The following is a 20645-nucleotide window of genomic DNA, read 5'->3' on the forward strand; positions in this document are numbered from 1 at the left end:
GAATTACAAGACTTGTTTAATCAAGGGCTGGCAAGGAGCCAGAGTAATTTTTGAACTGTGTTTGGACTGCTAGTTTGGAAGCAGTTGGCTATGATGAACTGATTAAGCTGGCTGCAGTTTGAATGTGAAGTTGGAGATTTGGGGGGACTGAGGTTTGGAGCCGTGCAAAATGCACCTGAATAAACTCTTTACTTGCTAAGTTACCCTGAGGGGAAATAAAAGAAAGTTCACACTTTATTTTGGCTTTTAAGAATTTTTATTTGGGATATGCAATCTCGCATGGCCACTCCAGGATCGCACAGCTGGTGCAGGTTGAGGACTAAGGACAAGCTATACGCGTCCCTTACTCTCCGCCACAGTGTGGGTTGTTGATGTAAATGTGATAATTTGGAGTGGTACTGTTTTTTGGTGGCTTTTAAGTGGTTTGTATATGTGTTGGTCAAGTCATGATGGGATCTGATAGATTGTTTTACATGTTGCTACTTTGTCTTATGTATTGCATTGTTGTTTTGTCTTATATGCGACTTCATTTCTCATATGTTTATTGTACAGGCAGTCCCCGGGTTAAGAACGAGTTACGTTTTTAAAGCTGTTCTTAAGTCAGATTTGTATGCAGCTGAGAACTTATAGATTTTAAGATTCTTGCTGCTTACCTCTGCTCCCAGCTGACAAAAAGGTCAACTGACCCTACTGCAGTGTTCCCTCTAAGGTACAGCATGCACAACCACACACTGTTCTGAATGTGGCCAGGCATCATTCCTGAATCTGCTACAAGAGAAGGGTAGGAGTCTAGGCCACCGGAAATACTGCTCAGTGAAATCAAATGAAGCCACAACTGCATTCTTAATTATGAATCATACTTAAGTCAGGCGTCTGTAACTCAAGGACTGCCTGTACTCCACTTAGTATTGCAGACTATCCCCTCTTTAAAAGTAATAGGTACTAGGAGATCTACTATCTTTTCGGTTATAGCACCCCAGATCTGGAACAACCTGGGCTTCAAAGAAGGTTTGGATAGGTTCCTAGAGGACAAAGGGATTGAGGGGTACAGATAGGAGTAGAGGTAGGTTATAGGGATAGGAGTGAGAGGCAAGTTATAGGAATAGTCAGGGACCACTGATCAGGCAATAGGCCTGATGGGCCGCCGCGGGAGCAGACCGCTGGGCGAGATGGACCTCTGGTCTGCCTCAGCGGAGGCAACTTCTTATGTTCTTAACCTACCAATTTACTTACGTGGTGAATCCTCACTAGGAAAATTTAAAAGCTCTTTAAAAAGTTACTTGTGTAAGGATGCAGTTGAGACATAGAAAGCATAATTCATCTATCATTAATGCATATGCTCTAATACCTAATTTTAATCAGACTTTACATATAGGTCGCAATCTTCTTTACCTTCTCCAGCCTTAGCCATGCTTTCAAGATTATTTTTACCCTCCAGTCGTTTTTTTCCTAAATGTAACTCTATTTTCTATAAAGATTGTAGTTCACTCTCCTTCTCTTTTGTACTGGTAAATATTTGTACGTATACACTGTATGTAACTTTGTATAAAGTTGTTTTATTGTTTGTCTCCTAATTTTAAATTGTCATATGCACTGAAGTATCTGACATTGCGCGTACATCAAATTTTTAATAAACTTGAAAATTACATTTGAAACTAATAGGTTCCGATTTCTTTGAACTTCCCACATATTCTACCATCCTTCTATGATAACGATACTACATTTACCTTCTGCTTCCAGAAATTCCTTTGTTTCACGTGCTGAATGCTCGGATAACCTTTGGAAACGTCAATGCCTGCAGTACAACAGAGGAGGCTTCATCACAGACTACTGAAGGAGCAGTAGATGGCAAAACAAATGAAGGTAATTTTTAACCTTTATAGAACCTCTGTGTCCTTTGCTTTCACAGTTCATTCCACAAGTCTGAAATCCTAATCCAGGACCGCGTTTCTGGAGTGGGGATCAACTAGACTGAGTTGTTCGCTTTTCTACTTTATTTCTAAATTTATTTATTTATTTCTCAAATTTCTAGACCGCTTTTACCTAAGTGGTTAACAGGATGTGATCTAAATAAACAGGATGTAAAGTTAGTATTTTTATCTAAACAATTGTAAGGATATCTTTTTATCCAAAGAATTGTATCTTCCCATAGAATTATTATGTTTTCTTTCTGATGTAAATCACCTTGAATCAAATGATATTAAAACAATTCAAAAATCTTGCTTTAGATTAGATTCCTGTGAATGATGTTATCTTATAGTACCAACTGCTTGAAAAATCAAGAGACACACATAGAGAGACACACACACACACTTCTCTACAGGGCAGAGAGGAAAGACAGAGTCTGGGGAGACATCTAAACATGTAGAGAATTTGCAATGGGGCTACTTATGTCAAGACAGCATAACCGGTGGTTACACTGGGTACAGTCTGTGCATGGTTAAGGGGCTGGAGGAGTTGCTGTACAGCGAGAGATTAGAGAAACTGGGCCTCTTCTCCCTTGAAAAGAGGAGACTGAGAGGGGACATGATCGAAACATTCAAGATAATGAAGGGAATAGACTTAGTAGATAAGGACAGGTTGTTCACCCTCTCAAAAGGTAGAGGCAACGAGAGGGCACTCTATAAAGTGAAAAGGAGATGGATTCCGTTCAAACATAAGGAAGTTCTTCTTCACCCAGAGAGTGGTAGAAAACTGGCACGCTCTTCCGGAGGCTGTTATAGGGGAAAACACCCTCCAGGGATTCAAGACAAAGTTAGATAAGTTCCTGCTGAACCAGAACGTACGCAGGTAAGGCTAGACTCAGGGCACTGGTCTTTGACCTAAGGGCCGCCACGGGAGCGGACTGCTGGTCACGATTGACCACTGGTCTGACCCAGCAGTGGCAATTCTTATGTTCTTATTTAACTGGCTTGAACTCCAACATTCAGTGGTCAACTTTTTTTTTTTTTTTTTAATGCTCTGACAATATCTCTTTAACTTATTTGGACTTTGAATGAACTTTTTGGATGTTTTTTTGTTGATTTTTGTCAATTTAAATTTTTTTCTGGCTTACCTCAATAAGTTGTGTATGTCTCTTTAATTTTTGCCAGCCTTGAAATTGCTGCAGGTTTTTGAGATGATGTCACGATGACGCAGCACGCTTCGATAGGATGTGGTAGTAGCATCCTTGAGAGATTAAAATGCGGTTTTAGTTATTATAATTCCCTTTTTGCAACGTTATTGCTCTTTCCATCTTAAAAATATGACATAACGAATTCCACCAGAATGTGTAAGTAAGATTATTGTAATTTTTCCAGTTATTGGTAATATGTTGAATAGAAACCCTTCATAATTAATAAAAGTTTATTGTTGTGTGCTGATATTTGACTCTTTTTTCTCATAACCATTCCAAATAAAACCGTATCATAAGAAAGCGCAACATGGTTTTCCAATAGAGAATTTACCTGAGTCCAAATTGAATTCCAAAATAACTTAATACAGGGACAGTAATAAAGTAGATGATCCAATGTCCCTGGTTCCAGATTACAGTGCCAGCATCGTAAAGATTTGGGGGCCATTGGAAAAGTATTGTAATGAATAGGCATCATTTTTCTTCCTTTTTTAGATTTATTATATGCACACTCGGGGGGGGGGGGGGAGGGAGGATTTAGGGAGGAAATTTTATAATTATGTTTATAATAATAGTATAATATATTTTATATAGAATAACTGATGAAGGGTGGGTGGGTAGGGTTTTTATCATTAATGGTCTATTAGATTTTATGTGTTAGATTTTAAAGTGCTATATTGGAATCAATGTATGATATATTTATGTGCACTTGTTTGATTTTAAAATGAATAAAGAATTGGGAAAAAAAAAATGTGGTTTTAGGGGAGAGATTTGCTGGTTTGAATAAGAAATGCCAGTAGTAAGGTAGCCCAGTTTTAGTCTTTATGAATTATGGTGTCTTGACATCAGTTGTATAGAAAATGACCATTTACGCCCTCTGTCTTCATCCAGAAGGAAAAGAACCCAAGGGCTGACATAGCCTGAGGACACCTCTGAGATTTTATATTTAAAGCAAAGGAAAGCATTGATCTCTGGGTGCTGACAACCTAATCTGGACACCAGTACCCAGATGTAAAACCTAAGTTAGATCGTCGGCATTATGAGATCACATCTCAAAGCCATGTGTCTGAATAAAATTAATGGCTTTCCTCAGAACGGGTTCATAACATTTAAAGGAGGATATTCCAAGGCATGATTAGGTCTTTGGGAGTAAAGTACACTTACAGAATGGTAGTTCATATCCGTATGGCCACTCTTTTTTCCACCTGCTCTAAAAGGAGATTGTGTTAGGAGAGTGTGGCGTAGTGGTTAGAGCTACAGTCTTGGCACCCTGAGGTTGTGGGTTCAAACCCTGCACTGCATTTTGTGACCCTGGGCAAGTCACTTAATCCTTCACTGCCCCAGGTACATTATATGTAACCCATTCTGAGCTCCTTTGAGAGGACGGGCTAAAAAATTGAGTAAGTAAATAAATATTGGTACTTTTCTCATCAAGTACTATTGGAAACAAGTTTTCAGCAGAAAAATTACATGTAGTTCTTTGAAAATTGCTTGCCAGGTCTGCAGAATAAAACAACCTCTGAACTTTGCCCCTAGGTGGGGTACTGTGAGCATTATATGCTGTGTGTGAATGAGATGCAGCTTGTTTGAATTTCAGTCAGATGGGATGGAAAGTCAACACTCTTATGTGGTCTGACTGGTGGCCTGTTGACGCTGATATTGGCCATTTTCTCAGCTTGTGCTGTTGCAGAGTTTCGGGTGGACCAGTCTGTGTTTGAGATCCCTCCATCCTACTACGTTCAAGAGAATGGAAGAGGGGTACACATCCGAGACGATGAAGATGAAATCATGCAGTTCGCCATCCAGCAGAGTTTGCTGGAGTGCCACGGGAGCCCGGTAAGCCCTGCAGCATTGCTGCTCATGTGCTGTTCTGGTCCCAATTTCTGGATATTTGGGTTCTGACCTTATAGGTAGTCTGAAAAAGAGGTTTTATTTAAGATCATTTAATTCCTGAGAATCTTATGGCATTAGTTTTTATTTTTCTGGTTCTGCAGCAAAACATCAGTGTATTGACAAAACCCTGTATAAACCTCTTATTTTATTAAAACAAATTAATCCCCCCTTTTACAAAACCGCACAAAAGGGAAAGGGGCCTTGTATACCGCCTTTTTGTGGCTTTGCCATTCAAAGCTGTGGGCACTGGAGGATTAATTGACTTGCCCAGGGTCACAAGGAGCAGCACTGGGATTTGATCTCTCAATCGCTGGGTGCAGAGGCAGCAGCTCAACCAGCGAGCCCCGGCCCTTCCAGTGCTCATAGGAACTCTATGACCATCAGAGCACCGACCGGTGGTTTTGTAAAAGGGGGCTAAGATTGTAAAAAAGTTAAGCCAGATGTTGCCTGCAGGTTTTGTTCTATTTCTATTTGTTTGAATAGCAATTAAATCTATTGAAGGATTTTTCGGGTGTTTTTTTAAGTGTGAAAATTTTCTGAGCTTTGCTTCTGAAGGAAAAGTGTCAAGATAAGATAGTTTTGAGCTGGAAGAGCAGTAGTTTTCTTATTTGTTTGATGTATTATCTTCATAATAAAAAAAAACAAAAAAAACAAAGATAACTTTGATTAGGAATACAGAGCTTCCAAAAATGTGCAATAAAGTAAAAATAAAAAAAGATAACTAACACAAAATCGGATAGCTCATATATAGTCCACAACTGGGATGAAAGCAAGGCATCGCAATGACCAGAGGAAGATGGTGGAATGAATAAGGCAATCCAAGAGAAAAATAGCAAGCAGAGACTGGAATCCTAAAATGACCCACTGAGTGTGAGCTAAACTCCATTAACAACTAAACCTTTCTCCTTCAAAGAGTTCTGTAGCTGAGAAGATTCATAAAAGATATAGGAGTATATCCATAAAAATCACACATTTACAAGGATATTGCAATTGGAACTTAGCTCCTATATCTAAAACCTGTGGTGCATGAATCTTCCGATAGCTTGGACTTGACTGGCATATTGGAGAAATCAACTGAAGAAGTTATAGTTACAACTCGTATTTTGTGCTGACTTTTGTGTTCTTTCAAGATAAATGCGTCTTACCGGTACTTTGTTAATACAGTATTTAGAGTTAAGAGTTCTGATTTTCTTAGGGGGTAAAATTTCTATATTTCCTGATGTTGCTCATTCCATCCAGACTTCCAGCTCACTCGGAACCAGAATTGGGATCCAGTGCCTCAGCATTCATTTTGCAAATAAGCAATTTTTCCCAGACCTTTAATATCCCCTTCTAATTTGGGTCCAATCATGGCAATGCAAGTCCTTGGCTAGGGACAATGAAAAAGTGGGGAAGGAACGGCGCCCATCAACCAGAAATAATATAAAAGTTATTGAATACAATCAATCTGTGTAACGTGTTGAATAAAATAGATGGAAACGATCTATGTTGTGTTGAATCAGTATGTTGAAACAAGTTTCCTGACGTACTTAACATTGTGCTTTTTTTATATATTAATAGAATGTATATTCTATAATATAATATAAATGAATATTTTTGATGTGATAGGGATGGGAGGGGAAGTTAACTTTCATGAATGTCAGTTGATGATAATAATAGTAATACAAGTAATTCAAGTGATGTTTTTCAATTCAAATGTTATTTCTTGATACACTTGATGTAAGTTGTAAAATGAATAAAAATTATAAAATAAAAAAACCCCATTGTGCTTTGTCGGCTCAGATTCACGCATTAACAAAGGAATTATTTTGATCTGTGGATCCCTTATCACAGTGACCCCTGATACAGACGCTTATGTTCGCCAAAACACAGTACTGTGGTGGGTCCATGTTACTGTACATCCCAGATGGAAATAAATAAGACATTTCTTCATACTGCTGTCTCTTTTGGAGTGTTCATTGTCCGTTCCCATTGTCTTCTTTGCTGTTTGACACCTGTGGGTTTTTGACCTGTTGGACTTTTGGTTGCGTTTTGTAGACTTCAATCCTATCTCCCCTCAACCATCTCTTTTCCTTTTTTTTTTTTTTGAATTCTTTATTTATTGGATTATTCATTACAATATCTTTGTAACAAACATACATGAATGAACATAAAAAAATACAAAATGTAAATTCCCAACCGGGAATTAACATAATATATAAGAAAACTAATTCAACCGTATCCTAGTCCACATTAAAGCTGATCGCCAGTACAAATAACAACATCAAAGCAAATCTTTCTATCTACTATCTAGGAACAGGCAAATGGCTATTATATGTATTATACATCATCCTCCAAAAATAAACTAAATATAAGAAATTAAACTTTCAACAAAGGTTTCTCTTTAATAAAATCTTCCACCTGGGCTGGATCAAAAAACACATATTTATCACTTCCATATGAGATCAGGCATTTACATGGAAATTTTAAAAAGAAAGTAGCTCCGACTGCCAAAACCTTTGGTTTTAGCTGAAGGAACTGTTTCCTCTTAAACTGGGTTTGTCTAGAGACATCTGGAAAAATTATCACTCGTTGACCACAAAACATCTCTTGCTTTTTCAGGAAATATAATTTCAAGATATCTTGTTTCTCAAGCTCTGTCTTGAAGGTCACGAGAAGTGTTGCTCGTTTCTCAATTATGTCCTTAGATGACTCCAAAAACTGTGATACATTCAAACTCTCAGGTGATACTATTCTATCCATTCCACCTTCCTCTACCTTTTCTTTGGAATCTCTTGAAATGTAATATAAATTATCGACCTCAAAGGTCTCCACTTTATTATAATGTAATATCTCCCTCAAATACATTTTCAAGAGTTCCATTGAAGAAAGGTAATGTGTGATGGGAAAATTTAACAAACGAAGATTCTTCACTCTAATAGCATTTTCCATTTTCTCTAATTTAGTATGTAACATCATACTATCCTTTATATTAGAAACAGCACTAGCTTGTAAATTACCTACTGCCTGATCTAACTTTTCAACCTTTACAGCTGTTTCTCCAATTTTATTATTTTGTTCTTTAATTTTCACAGTTACATCAGATGAAAATTGACATAAGTTCAAAACGGTTTTTTGTAAAGATGACTCTATTCTGTTAATGCTAAGCCAAACATCATTTAAAGTGATCACTTTATCCTTGGGGAGAACGTCCGAGCTTGGCCCAGTAATCATCTGCACTGGGGTTAGTTCTTTAGCTTGCCCCAAGGATTGTCCTGAAACCTCCAGACCAGATAATAACAATGATTGAGGGGAAGAAGAAGTTATTCCTTCCTTAAAAGGGGAAGGAGATTCTTCTAACCTTGGGGAATAAGATGGTTGAGGAGGTGGTGTTGGTTCCCCAGAAGATAAGGAGACAGCTTGAATATTAAAAGTTACCTGTTCCTCAACAGGAGGTAAGACAGGAACCACAAGATGGCGATCCATCGGGCCTGTTGTTCCAGCAGATGGTATTGCTTTGGCTTTCCTCTTACCCATGCTGAAGAATCAGTAGTCCTGCTCCCTGCTCCTCTTAGGCTCCGAAGGGGCTCAAAAGGGGCAAGCCCCTTTAGCCACGCCCCTTCAGCTCGCGACCCGGGGCTCGCAACCGCGGGCCGCGTACCGCGGCTGGACCGCTTTTTAAAGGATTCTAAAAAGGACCCTCTCAGCTCCTTTAAAAAGCGGTCCAGCCGCCGAGGGAGCCTGTCGCTAGTGCTGTTTAGCACTCTTACCATCGGGACAGGCAGTCCCGCAGCTGCCCGACTTCAACCATCTCTTTTCCAAGCTGAAGAGCCTTAACCGTTTTAGTCTTTCCTCATACGAGAGGAGTTCCATTCCCTTTACCATCTTGGTTGCTCTTCTTTAAACCTTTTCTAGCACCACTATATCTTTCTTGAGATAAGAAGACCAGAATTGAACGCAATACTCCAGATGAGGTCGCACCATGGAGCGATGCAGGGGCATTATAGCATTCTTAGTCTTGTTAACCATTCTTTTTTAAATAATCCCTCCCCCTTCCTCTTCCCTTCATTGGATCTGATCTGATTCAACAGCTTTCACCCCACAGATCTCCAATTTTTTCATTCTCATCCCTCCCCACAGACCTTAGTGCTCTGGCAGTACTACGAGTAGTATATAGAAAGTTGAGTGACTGAGTCAGCCTATGCTTACACTCGTTGCTGCCCTCCTGGAAGCCTGGAAAGCTTAGACCATTGTGATTCTTGTGAGCACCAACAGACTTGGAGGCAGATTCTGAAAACTTAGGCCCTTAACGATGATTGCTAAACTTGTTCCAGCTGGTTTAGTGTGCATGTGTTTTTGCAGCCGATTATCAAAATGGCTCACCGCAATCTTTTCCGAGCTTTCTAGCAGTCTCCAACTCTGCCATGCAAATGTAGTACAACGAGGTCATTAATATTAAAATGGTAGTAAAATGGGCTCATCATTATTCAAAGGAGCACTCCGAGCAATTATCATCCACAAGCATGGTGATGGGTTTTTGCGGCCAAAAATCACTGACTGCTCCGGAGGTGCCAGTACTGTGAAAATTGCATCTCAGGCATCAGTTTCTGGCTGTGGCTCATGATAAAATTTGACATTAAAAAAAATTACAAAATTCAAAAGCCCATGAATTATAGGCGTTTGTGAGCCACGCGTGTTTTGTGCTATAATAGCGAATGACATTATGGATGGTGGTTCTTATCCTCACGCTTTCCATGTTGACCTGATGAGAAGATATGCGATGAGACCCGAAGATGATGATGACTTTGTTGCTTTTCCCTGCACATGTGCGCATTGCTTTTCCTGGCACATGTGCGCATTTAAGCCTTTTTTGTGGTGTATTCTGTGCATGTGCCGATCGCCATCACCAGCGATTCATCACATATAAATTTAGCGACCCTTTGCGAAACTCCACAAACCTCATTTGCATGTGCGGTTTTTTGAGAATGACTCATCTTTTTGAAATCGTTACAATAACAGCTGCAGCAGCGACCTGTCAGATTTTACCAAGAACATTAGAGAATCTTCCCCTCAGTCTCTACTGATAGCACTGCCAGAATTGGAGCTTTGACTTCTGTAGGGGGAGGGGCAATGGGATGGGGCTGACAGTGCATGGAAAGAAAGGGGAATGATGGTGGGGCTGGAACTTTGCTACTCCCATAATGTAGCCAAAGGCCTAGTATGTCTGTGTATAACATTAGGATGCAAAGTCTTTCCCATCATACTAGACTTTAGTTTGATTTTTTTTTTCTCTCTTGTGAACACTATATGAAGCTCCATATCTGTGTTCTTCTCTTTCTTTGTCCATAAATTCTTAATCCATTTTAGCAGACTGAGAAGTAGAGGGCCAGATGTTCGACACGTTCTGTGTGAGCAAACAGGATGAAATCAGGCACACAAGTAGATGATGTCATCCACTTGTCTGCTTAATTAGTCCTGCTGTTCTGAAAGAATGGCGCAGGTAAGCAGTTTTGCTTTCTAGATGATCTGTTGTATTTCCCCAGATGGTCATCTCTACTGAAACCACAAACCCATTTCTCAAAGTTATAAAGAAAAACAAAGGTGATTCAGGCTTCAAATCAGTTTGTTTGGACCTCTGAAGAAATCATCTTTGTTGCAGAAACCAGCAGTCAAGTCCACTCCGTAAACGCCTTTCAAGGCACATTTTCTTTGAGGAGTCTGAAAAGAAATATCTTGTTTAACTTTTAGGAGATGTGTGAAATCCAGCCCAATGGAAGCGTCGCTCAGCACCAGACTTTAGACGGAGAATACGAGAGGTGAGTTCATGAAAGTGCATACTTCCTCGTAAGGCTTTCTCTTCCGTGGTGTTGCTGTGGTTGTCTGCACCATGGTATTGAACACAAAAAAAAGAAACAAGTAAAAATAAGCAACCAGACCTTATGTTTCCCAAGGCATCAATTTTAATCAAATAATTATTGCCCTTTTTAAGATAAACAATTCTCTAATGTCATTTGGTCAAGTGACTTGTGCTGTGCAAAAAATTCAACCAATAAAGTGCATAAAGTGTCCAAAAATGGAAAGCACATTTTGCTGTGCAGGTATTAACTATGAGGCGTACATGAACATTGCCTGATAAAATTTATGTGCAATAGCTTATGGAAGCACAGCCCCTGACGAAAAATGTGAAACAGTTGGGCAGCCGTCGGGTGAGTATGATAAGTGCTTTCCATTTTTGGACACTTTATGCTTTATTGGTTGAATTTTTTGCACAGCACAAGTCACTTGACCAAATGACCATTAGAGAATTGTTTATCTTAAAAAGGGCAATAATTATTTGATTAAAATTGATGCCTTGGGAAACATAAGGTCTGGTTGCTTATTTTTACTTGTTTCTTTTTTTGTGTTCTCTATCTTTTGAGTTTTCTGTTTTTTGGACAATTTTTGTTCTCTTCATTTTTTTGTTGATTTGCACCATGGTATTGACAGAGGTGGAAGCGTTACAGTTCTGGACCTCAATCATAGGCACCTGCCCCCAACCCAAAATTCAACTATTTCCTGTAAGGAAGAATTTTGCTGGATCCCCATTTAGTGCTGTCTATGTATTAACCATCTTTATGAAGAGATTCACTGAAGATAGTGTATTGCATGACAATAGTATAATGACCAAATATAAGCAGAAATACAATCAAATACAATCAGTGAGGTCAACTTGGAGATGGCAAATTTTAACCTAATAATAGGATTAGCATGAAGCATTGTCAGAAATATGCACATTTAACAGCAGTGTAAAGCAAACTATACCATAATAGATAGCGGGGAAGAACATTCATAAAACATAAATATAATACTCGGTGTCTGCATAATATAGATAAAACACCTTAATGACATGCATTGTAACATTCAAATTAAGCGGATATGATCCTAATGCCATTCATACAGTGCAATGAAATATCTTAACAGACAGCCAAGGAGAGAGCAATTGAGACATAAAGACAACTAAAGAGATAATACAGAGTTGTTGCAAGAATTACATGGGGACAGAATTTGTCGCACTAAACACTTCAACCCAGGATCAGGGTCAGTTAAATTAGACAGAATTTGTCCCCATCCCTGCAGGAAACCATCCCCGTGTCTTTCTTTAAGGAGAGAGGGAAGAATCAGAGTATGAATGGGCCCAGCCACTGACTTAAACCTTGCTTTAAAGAATGCTAGTGTAGAAGGACTGAGGTTGAGAGAGACACTAAAGAATGACAGTCTCTGGTATCCAATGCAGATATTGTGATGTCATAATGTCTCATTCCACCAATAAGAGCCAAGCTTATCAGTGATGTCGCAATGGCTTCATTATCTTATACTTGGCTCACATAAGAATCAGAGTATGAATGGGCTCAGCCACTGACCCTTGAGCCTTGCATTGAAGAATGCTGGTGTAGGATTGAGGTTGAGATAGACACTAAAGAATGACATGGGATGGTTTCTTGCAGTTATCCACAGGAACAAATTCTATCCCTGTGTCATTCTTTAGGATAAATGGATAAGTAGCTAAAATTAAAGCAAATTATACGTACAGTTGAGTAAGATACGAGGAACTGGTCTAAGTTAAAGGGCGTCCAACAGTCTAGTCCAGATGAGGAGTGAATGCATTGTCGGTCACCACATGTATTAATGGCTCTGGAGAACAGCCGGACTTTCACCTGTTTCTGGAAATAGAGGTAATCATGAGTTATCCCAGGACAAACAGGCAGCATATTCTTAACGCATGGGTGACGTCACCGACGGAGCCCCGGTACAGACCTTTTTAACTAGAAAGTTCTAGTTGGCTGCACCGCGCATGCGCGAGTGCCTTCCCGCCCGACGGAGGAGAGCGTGGTCCCCAGTTTCTTCGTTTCCGCGGAGCGAAGAAGACGCATGTGTTTTCAACGGCCGTTGAAAAACTAATTTTTGCCTTCCCGCTCGCGTATTTTTTCACTTTTTTTCCCTTTTTCTTATCGGATTCCCTTTATTTTTGTTTTCAAAAAAAAACTCATTGAGTTTTCCTTATTTTTTCAGGCCGGCCCCGGCGGGGCCTGTTGCCACCATACAGGCCTCCGGGTTCGATTTTGCGGAGGCCGTGTTTCCATTCATGCCCCCTCAACCGGGTTTTAAGAAGTGCCAGTGGTGTGCACGCCCGATCTCCCTCACCGACTCACACAATTGGTGCCTCCAGTGCTTGGGTCCAGAGCATCGGGCTGACACCTGCACCCGCTGTGCTACGCTTAAAAAGCGTACTCTGAAAAATCGGCAGATCCAGCAAAATATTTTGTTTGGTACCGGATCTGCCATGGAACCGGCCGCGACGTCGACAGCACCACAAAAGTCAGCACCGACGACATCAACACCACCGGACTCTTCCTCGGGGTCGTTGGGCCCAGGTAAGCCGGCTAAGAAGCCTCCCACTTCCCTTGAGCGCCCTCCTGCCACGGTTGCGACACCGGCCCTCCCGGCACTGCACCGGCCCCGCAAACGCTCCACTCCGATCTCGGTGAGTGCCTCATCATCGGCCTCCTCATCACCGGAGCGTAGAGCGGCACCTATGGTACCGAAGAAGAAAAAAGCGGTACCGGTGCCTTCCCTGGACGACCGCATCGCGGCCATACTCCAAACACAGTTACAGGAACAGCTGCAACAACAGCTCCAACAACTGTTGCCGGCGTTGCTGGCACCGCACCTTCCGGTACGGGACCGGTCCGAGCCTCACACTGTCCCATCGGTGTCGACCCCCTCGGTACCGATTAATACTTCCATGCCGGTGCTCTTGGCAGAAACACCTACAGTACATACCCGTGATGCTGCCGACCCTGTCCGGTCCCAGGAACGACATCGGTCTTCCTCACCCGGTACCGCCTCGGTGCGCTCAGGCAAATCTCTTTCAAAGACCCACCATGCCGAGCCCTCCACACCGATGTCCAAACGTACGCACCCCGACATTAGGGACCCAGATTTGTGGGAAGACTCCCCTCACGGTACCGAGGAGGACGCTTCGTCAACCGACGAAGAACCCTCCATGACCGACACCGTCTCCAAACCAGAGCAATCCTCGTTCTCCAAATTCCTTAGGGAGATGTCAGCAGCTCTTTCCATTCACTTACAGTCTGACTCTAAAAAGTCTCAGGCTTTCCTCGATGCCCTAGACTTTGAGCAACCTCCCAAAGAATTTCTGAAGTTGCCCATCCATGACATCTTACGGGAAACTTTCTATAAAAACTGGGAAGCTCCCCTCACGGTTCCTGTACCGGGTTATTCCAATCCCAGGGTTTGATAAACCCCAATTGCCCCACAAGTCCCTCCTGGTGGAATCTACTGGGGGTAATATTTGTAAAATCTTTTCTGAGCACTTGATTCTTTATGGCACTGTGTGACTGTTGTATTCTTAGTTAATGCCTTGTACTTAGGGTTTGCCGTGGTGTATTATTGCTCTTTTGGCACGGCTGCCTTTTGTTGTGTTCTGTGTTTTTTCTTGATTTGCTCAATAAAATATATTTTTTTAAAAAATAAATAAATAAAAAAACAATGTGGCCCCATCTCACTCAGTATCAGCCTTGTTATGGTTAGTTAATAAAAGTGGGTAGAATAACCTGGTAGATCTACTCTGTTATATTGACAGACATTCAGCCACATATACTTGGTAACTTACACAACTTAATATCCAGTGAAACAGTGGCATCCGACCTCAGTCCTCGCCAGGTCAGGTTTTCAGAATTTCCCAAATGAATATGCATACAACAAACTACTAGGAAAATCAATTCAAACTTCTCTATATATTACCATATTTTACTCAAAAAATCTGTACAGGAAATATTTTCATTTATTTAACAAATCTTTATACTTAATCATTACACTATGCTCTATAAATAATTCAAATATCCATTTAACATTATTTATAAATACTTATATAGTATATAGAACTAGAGCCCCCTTCCTAATTATAATGACTAAGATAAATGTCCTCTGAACAGTATTTCAAACCACCATCATCTTCTTTGTATCTCACAGGACGTTTATCTTAAATTTCTTTTTAAGCAGAAAAGGACCTCAATTGTCTTAACTTCCCTGGAAACCAATAATTTTTTTCAGGTGTCGCTATGCTTTCTTTCATTTGTCAAAAAACAATTCCAGCTTTTTATATATATCGTTTTTGCTCATTTTTGCAAAATTCAATCTTCCAAATATTACGTTACTTATCAAACTCAGTCGTTTTTGTGTCTTCAACCAATTGACTTTTTAAAAATATATGTATAAGAACATAAGCAAAAAAACACCTTTTTTTCCTTTTAAGTTGCTGGTTTTTTTTTTTGGTGGGGGGAAGTTTGGTACAAGTTTCATTTATGTAAATTTTCTCATCATATTAATGGTATAGAGCCGCGGTAGTGATGCTCCCATGGTAAATGCACCGAAGCACCTTTAAATTCCTATAGGCTTGGATGTATTTCCCGCAGCTTTATAAAAGGGGCCCATAATTTTAAGAGGTGGTATTTTGAAGATATTGTATCTATCCTTCTCCCTTTTGATTTTGGACATTTTTCTTATCTTGAAGGGGGGAGGGGCTTTTATACAATTGCCCCCAATGTGCTTGTGAGCGCCTGAAGGGGAGAGTGTGGCAGTGGTTAAAGCTACAGGCTCAGCATCCTGAGGTTGTGGACTGAAACCCACGCTGTTCTTTGTGACTCTGGGCAAGTCACTTAATCCCCCATTGCCCTAGGTACATTAGATAGATTGTGAGCCCACCAGGACAAACTGTTCTGAGCTCCCTTGGGAGAACGGTATAGAAAATCAAATAAATAAATAGTGTGAAAAGTTTCAACTTCTGATAACCAGAGCTGGTACTGTGACATCATAATGCCTCATTCCACCAATGCCTAAGAGCCAACCTCATCAGTGATGTCACAATGGCTTGATTGTCCTAGATTTGGCTCACTTTTACTACATTTTGATTTCTAGAATGGGGCAGTGGTTAAAGATACAGCCTCATGTTGTGGGTTCAAATGTTGTACTGCTCCTTCTGACCCTGGGCAAGTCACTTAATCCCACCATTGCCCCAGGTTAGAGAATGGCACGGGGAAAAATTCTGTCCATGTCCCCGGACCACCATCCTCTTCACTGCCCCTTCCCCGCCGTCCCTTTCACCGCCCCGTCCCCGTCTCTGCCGTCTCCTTCACCGCCCCGTCACCGTCCCCGCTGTCCCTTTCACCGCCTTGTCTCCGTCCTTGTCTTCAGCGTCTTCTCCTCTCCACCCCCAGCACCCCTCACGCGGTCCAGCAGCTCCCTCCCGCCGGCCAGCCATGCATTTCCCTCCCTCCCTCCTTTTCCCTTACCTTTTCTTGTTGAAACTGGCGATTTCTATAAGGCTATGAGCTGTATTACAGCCGGAGCTTTGAAGTCGCGTCGGGTTGCCTGCTAGAAAAGTCTTCTCCGATGCAACCGGAAACAGGAAGTTGCGTCAGAGACTTTTCCAGCAGGCAACGCGATGCAACTTTAAGGTTCCGGCTGTAATACAGCTCATAGCCTTATGGAAATCGCCAATTTCAACAAGAAAAGATAAGGGAAAAGGAGGGAGGGAGGGAGATGCATGGCGGCGGCGGGAGAGAGTGGGCTGCCGGATCGAACGCTCATTCACCGCATGTTCACGCTTGTTCACCACCCCGTCTAACCATTCACCGCTCCACGGGGCGGTGAATGGCCTTGTCCCCAATCTCGCGATGACCTTTTTTTTTGGTCACCGTTTAACAACCACTGTGTCATTCTCTACCCCAGGTACATTAGATAGATTGTGAGCCCACAGGAACAGACAGGGAAAAGTGCTTGAGTACCAAAATAAATTCATGTAAACCATTCTGAGATTCCTTAGGAGAATGGTATAGAAAATTGAATAAATAAATTTCTCTTTAATTCCCCAGGGCACTACAGGAAAGTCTTCTTACAGATTCAAATAGCCTACACTCCAGTGTTCTCAGCCAAGCTACTGGCTTGGATGCAGACTTAAAACTTGCCATAGAATTATCAACCAGAGAGCAAGAGCAACAGGAGACTAGGCAGCAGGAAGAGGAGGCAGAACTGGAGCGGATCTTACAGCTCTCTCTCATTGAAAAATAGCAAGGATGCCTCTCGGCTGTCTTCAGAGAAATCCTTCAAATTATCAACTGACTCCTGACGATTGGGAGAGATTTCTCAACAGAAGGATACTCAACACCATTGCTGCCAGCCTGCACCTCCTCCGTAGAAAGCTGAGTTCATACATGCAAGTTCAGTTTCATTATGAGAACTCGTACCAAGATTATAATATGCCTAGATGTTTTGTTTTGTTTTAAGTATCTCCTATTTTCTTTGAGCCCAAAATTGTTCTGTGGATAGTTTCACAGTTTGTTTCGGTGCAGTTATTTGCCTCATAATGAGCTGAAGCACTTCTGTGAACTGCTATTCAGGGGTCTCATCGGTGGGATCCTAAGGGTCGCATTTTAAGCATGAATTTAAGGTCATATATGCCTGCCAAGCCCGAGTTTGCTGATCTGTCGACCACTTTTCTGGCAAATAAAGCAAAATGAGAATAATTTTATAAGGAGCTGGCTAATTTAAGATGAAAAGACTGCATGTAAATGGCAATGTTGTAATCACTTATGCGCTTTAAGTCTCTACTTTCCCATGTAAAATACCTCTTATTAAATACCGATCGGTGTAAAAGTACACACGTTGTTTGCATGGCGCATACTTTCGCTGGGGCTGGAGCGAGCACATGCGCACGTTAATTATGCAATATAATAATTTGCCTACTTGCAAATGTAAAGCCTAGTCATTTACACTAGGTCTAGGGCTAGTGTTAAGCGGCTGTGCCTTAAACGAAGGCTTCTTAAGCAGAGGCCTAGCATTTCTTTATGGACTAGGCTTACACTAGGTACGTTTAATCTAGGCTCCCGGTTATAAAATTGTACTGCATGTGTAGAGACGCGTAAAGTGTAACTCGAGCGCCAAAGCTTTCTCATCGGATGAATTCAGGAGAAATCCTATAGGTCATATATTTGTATATTGGCCTTTTCTTCTCTTGAAACTCTTGAAAGGCATTCAGGTTGCCAGTGCATTCTACAGGTGGGCACCAGTGCAGTTTGGTGAGAGCCTATTTATTTCATAATAGCATCTGGACACCCAGATTCCATTATAGAATGCAGGCGTAAGCTGGCATCAACGTGCCTTCTTGTTTACTTGCCTGCAGTCGCGTCGGCCATAGGCCTGGCATAAATGCAGCAGGGACACACACAATTTATAGTATCCAAGTGTAAGCAGGAGCTCCGCCCATGCCCCGCCCAGTTATACGCCCCCTTTTCATTTACATACTACATCACTTATGCAAGCCTTTACAGAATAGCACTGAGGCGCCCTGCTGGCACTTTTCAGGGGTAAGTGCTGCTATTCTGTACGTTAATGTGTGCAAGGGGACGTGTAAATGCGGGCACCCAGTTCTAGAATTGTCATTACAGTATATCGGCCAATCACATTGGTTGATATATACTTTTTCTGATGAGTGGATTAGAGCCTTAGAACGCTGCCATGTAAATATTCTGACATGGGCTTCTGTAGAACGGCAGCTCAGATCTGGATTGACAAGGCAGTAACTTGGTACATTTTTCATATGTACACTGGAGATATCCAGCCGTAATCCAAGGTTTCTCTTCCAGCAAGCTACTAGCGGATCCTTTTCCTAAATTGCAATAATTAGAAGCCTTATATCTGGGGAGGGGGCACCCGTTCTAGCTGTGCAGTCCGGCCAGATGTGCCTAAGAAGCAATGTGTGTTTCTGTCATGCATGTATTACCAATCACTCTCAGGCTAAACTTGTATACCTAAATGCTGACATTCATTTTTTACCAGGATACTAGGAATCCCACTGAACTACCTGTTTTGCATTCTTTTGTGGGGTATCAGGCCCATTATGTTGCATCCTTCTTAGCTGCAGCAACTCTTACTGGGATAACATGAGTCCAGTGTGTGTGTGAGCCACTGAAATGTAGCAGAGGGATCTTCAGGGAGATCAGCTGGAAATGCTGCAAATCTCAGGAAGGAGGGAGTCCCAGCCATCCCTCTACACCAGGGCTTCCCAAACCGTGAGTTATGACCACAAATGGGGGTTGCAAAGCCTTCGTTTGGGGTCACAACCTGAGAGAGCTGTCAGTAGAAATGCCATCAGCCCATTCCTCTGGGGGTCGTGTATATTGCAGCTATAGAAAGTTTGATAAGTGCAGTCAAAGATCAGGCATACAAGTGGGTGATGTCATCTGATGGTGCCTGCTGCTGTCTGAGTTCATCAGTAGTGTGCCTTATTAATTCTGCTGTTTGCAGAAAATGTATGTTATAGCTGAGCAACCGTGTTGAACATAGCACTGCTCCTTTTTGTTCTTGTTCTGGGCTTCTAGCAAGCAACTTTTAATGGCAGAACCAGTGGCTTGAAAAGATTAAGAATGCATTAAGGGGATCATTTTCAAACTATTCATTTTGGTGCAAAGTCTTTAGATACTTTTTACCCATGAAGTTTGTATCACATTTCAAAGAGAAAGTATGAGCATGCTCCCCCTTTGAAAAAATTCTCTCGTACCTGCTCTTTGTGTGGCTAGAATTTTTGTGGGCAGTGTTTCCAATCAATCACATAGCTAATTATTTTGCTTATATAATCCTATATCTTTAAAGTAAAGTACTCAGACCATATAACCTTTAATTAGGTGATAACACCTAACTGTGGTTATTATGATGGCCATGGATTTCAATATGGGGATTTGAGTTTAAACAATAACACTGTTGACCACTTTTGAGCACTGGCACGTTTTGCAGTTGTGGTTATTGAACTCCCAACTCGTTAGAGATTTCAGATAAGTGGTTTTATCATCATCCAGTAATTTAAGGGTTGGGTTAGGGACGGTAAAGGCAATGATGGTCCCTATAATAACCACAGTTAGGTGTTATCACCTAATTAAAGGTTATATGGTCTGAGTACTTTACTATAAAGATATAGGATTATATGAGCAAAATAATTAGCTATAATAGGAGCTGTGATTGATTGGAAATACTGCTGACATTTTCATCACAGAGTTTAATTTAGATATCTTCCTATTTTTATGTAGAATTTTTGTGGAAAATAATGTGCACGGATTTGACAGTACAATCTATATGTGTTGTTTTTTGACTCCACCCAGAAACTTCCCCAAGGAATGTCTCCCTTAAATGCAGCTAAATGCCAGCTTTTAGTTGAGGGAGAGCGGTTTTCAAATAACATGGCTTAGTAAATAGCCCCTAAAATGATTATATGTTAAAGGTGGCAGCTAGCACATGCTAACAGTCAATGTGGTGGCTTAGTGGTTAATATGACCTCACAATGCAGGTGTAAAGAGCCTTAGCCTATAGGGAGAGGAGGAGATAGTGGATGCTGCGGATGGGCCATTTGGCCTTTATCTGCCATCATGTTTCTAATTTTTGCTCTTTCTGAATACTTTTTCCACTTTTTGGGCAGTTTTTCATGCACATTTGGTTTTTTCCAGGCACCAGAACTTTTTACGTGCACAAATGGGTTGTTATATGTGTGCAAGTGATTTACATCCCCTGTTCATTTTTAGTACCAAAATGAACGGAATATGCGTTCATAAAT

At 41.2% G+C, this 20645-nt stretch overlaps 1 protein-coding gene across 2 annotated transcripts in view; it reads left to right on the forward strand.

Moving 5' to 3' along the window:
* Positions 1–19983, forward strand: part of ANKRD13A (ankyrin repeat domain 13A) — a 93075-nt gene extending 73092 nt beyond the window's left edge. For both annotated transcript variants that reach the window (XM_033954903.1, XM_033954904.1), the window contains exons 12-15: positions 1741–1863; positions 4788–4948; positions 10733–10800; positions 16918–19983. In XM_033954903.1, the coding sequence (XP_033810794.1) occupies positions 1741–1863; positions 4788–4948; positions 10733–10800; positions 16918–17113 (548 nt within the window). In that variant the 3' untranslated portion in view covers positions 17114–19983. The remainder of the gene's footprint in view (positions 1–1740; positions 1864–4787; positions 4949–10732; positions 10801–16917) is intronic.
* The last annotated feature ends 662 nt before the right edge of the window (positions 19984–20645 follow it).

The sequence above is a fragment of the Geotrypetes seraphini genome, chromosome 8 (assembly GCF_902459505.1).
Source record: "Geotrypetes seraphini chromosome 8, aGeoSer1.1, whole genome shotgun sequence".
In the NCBI taxonomy this organism is placed as follows: Eukaryota; Metazoa; Chordata; class Amphibia; order Gymnophiona; family Dermophiidae; genus Geotrypetes; species Geotrypetes seraphini.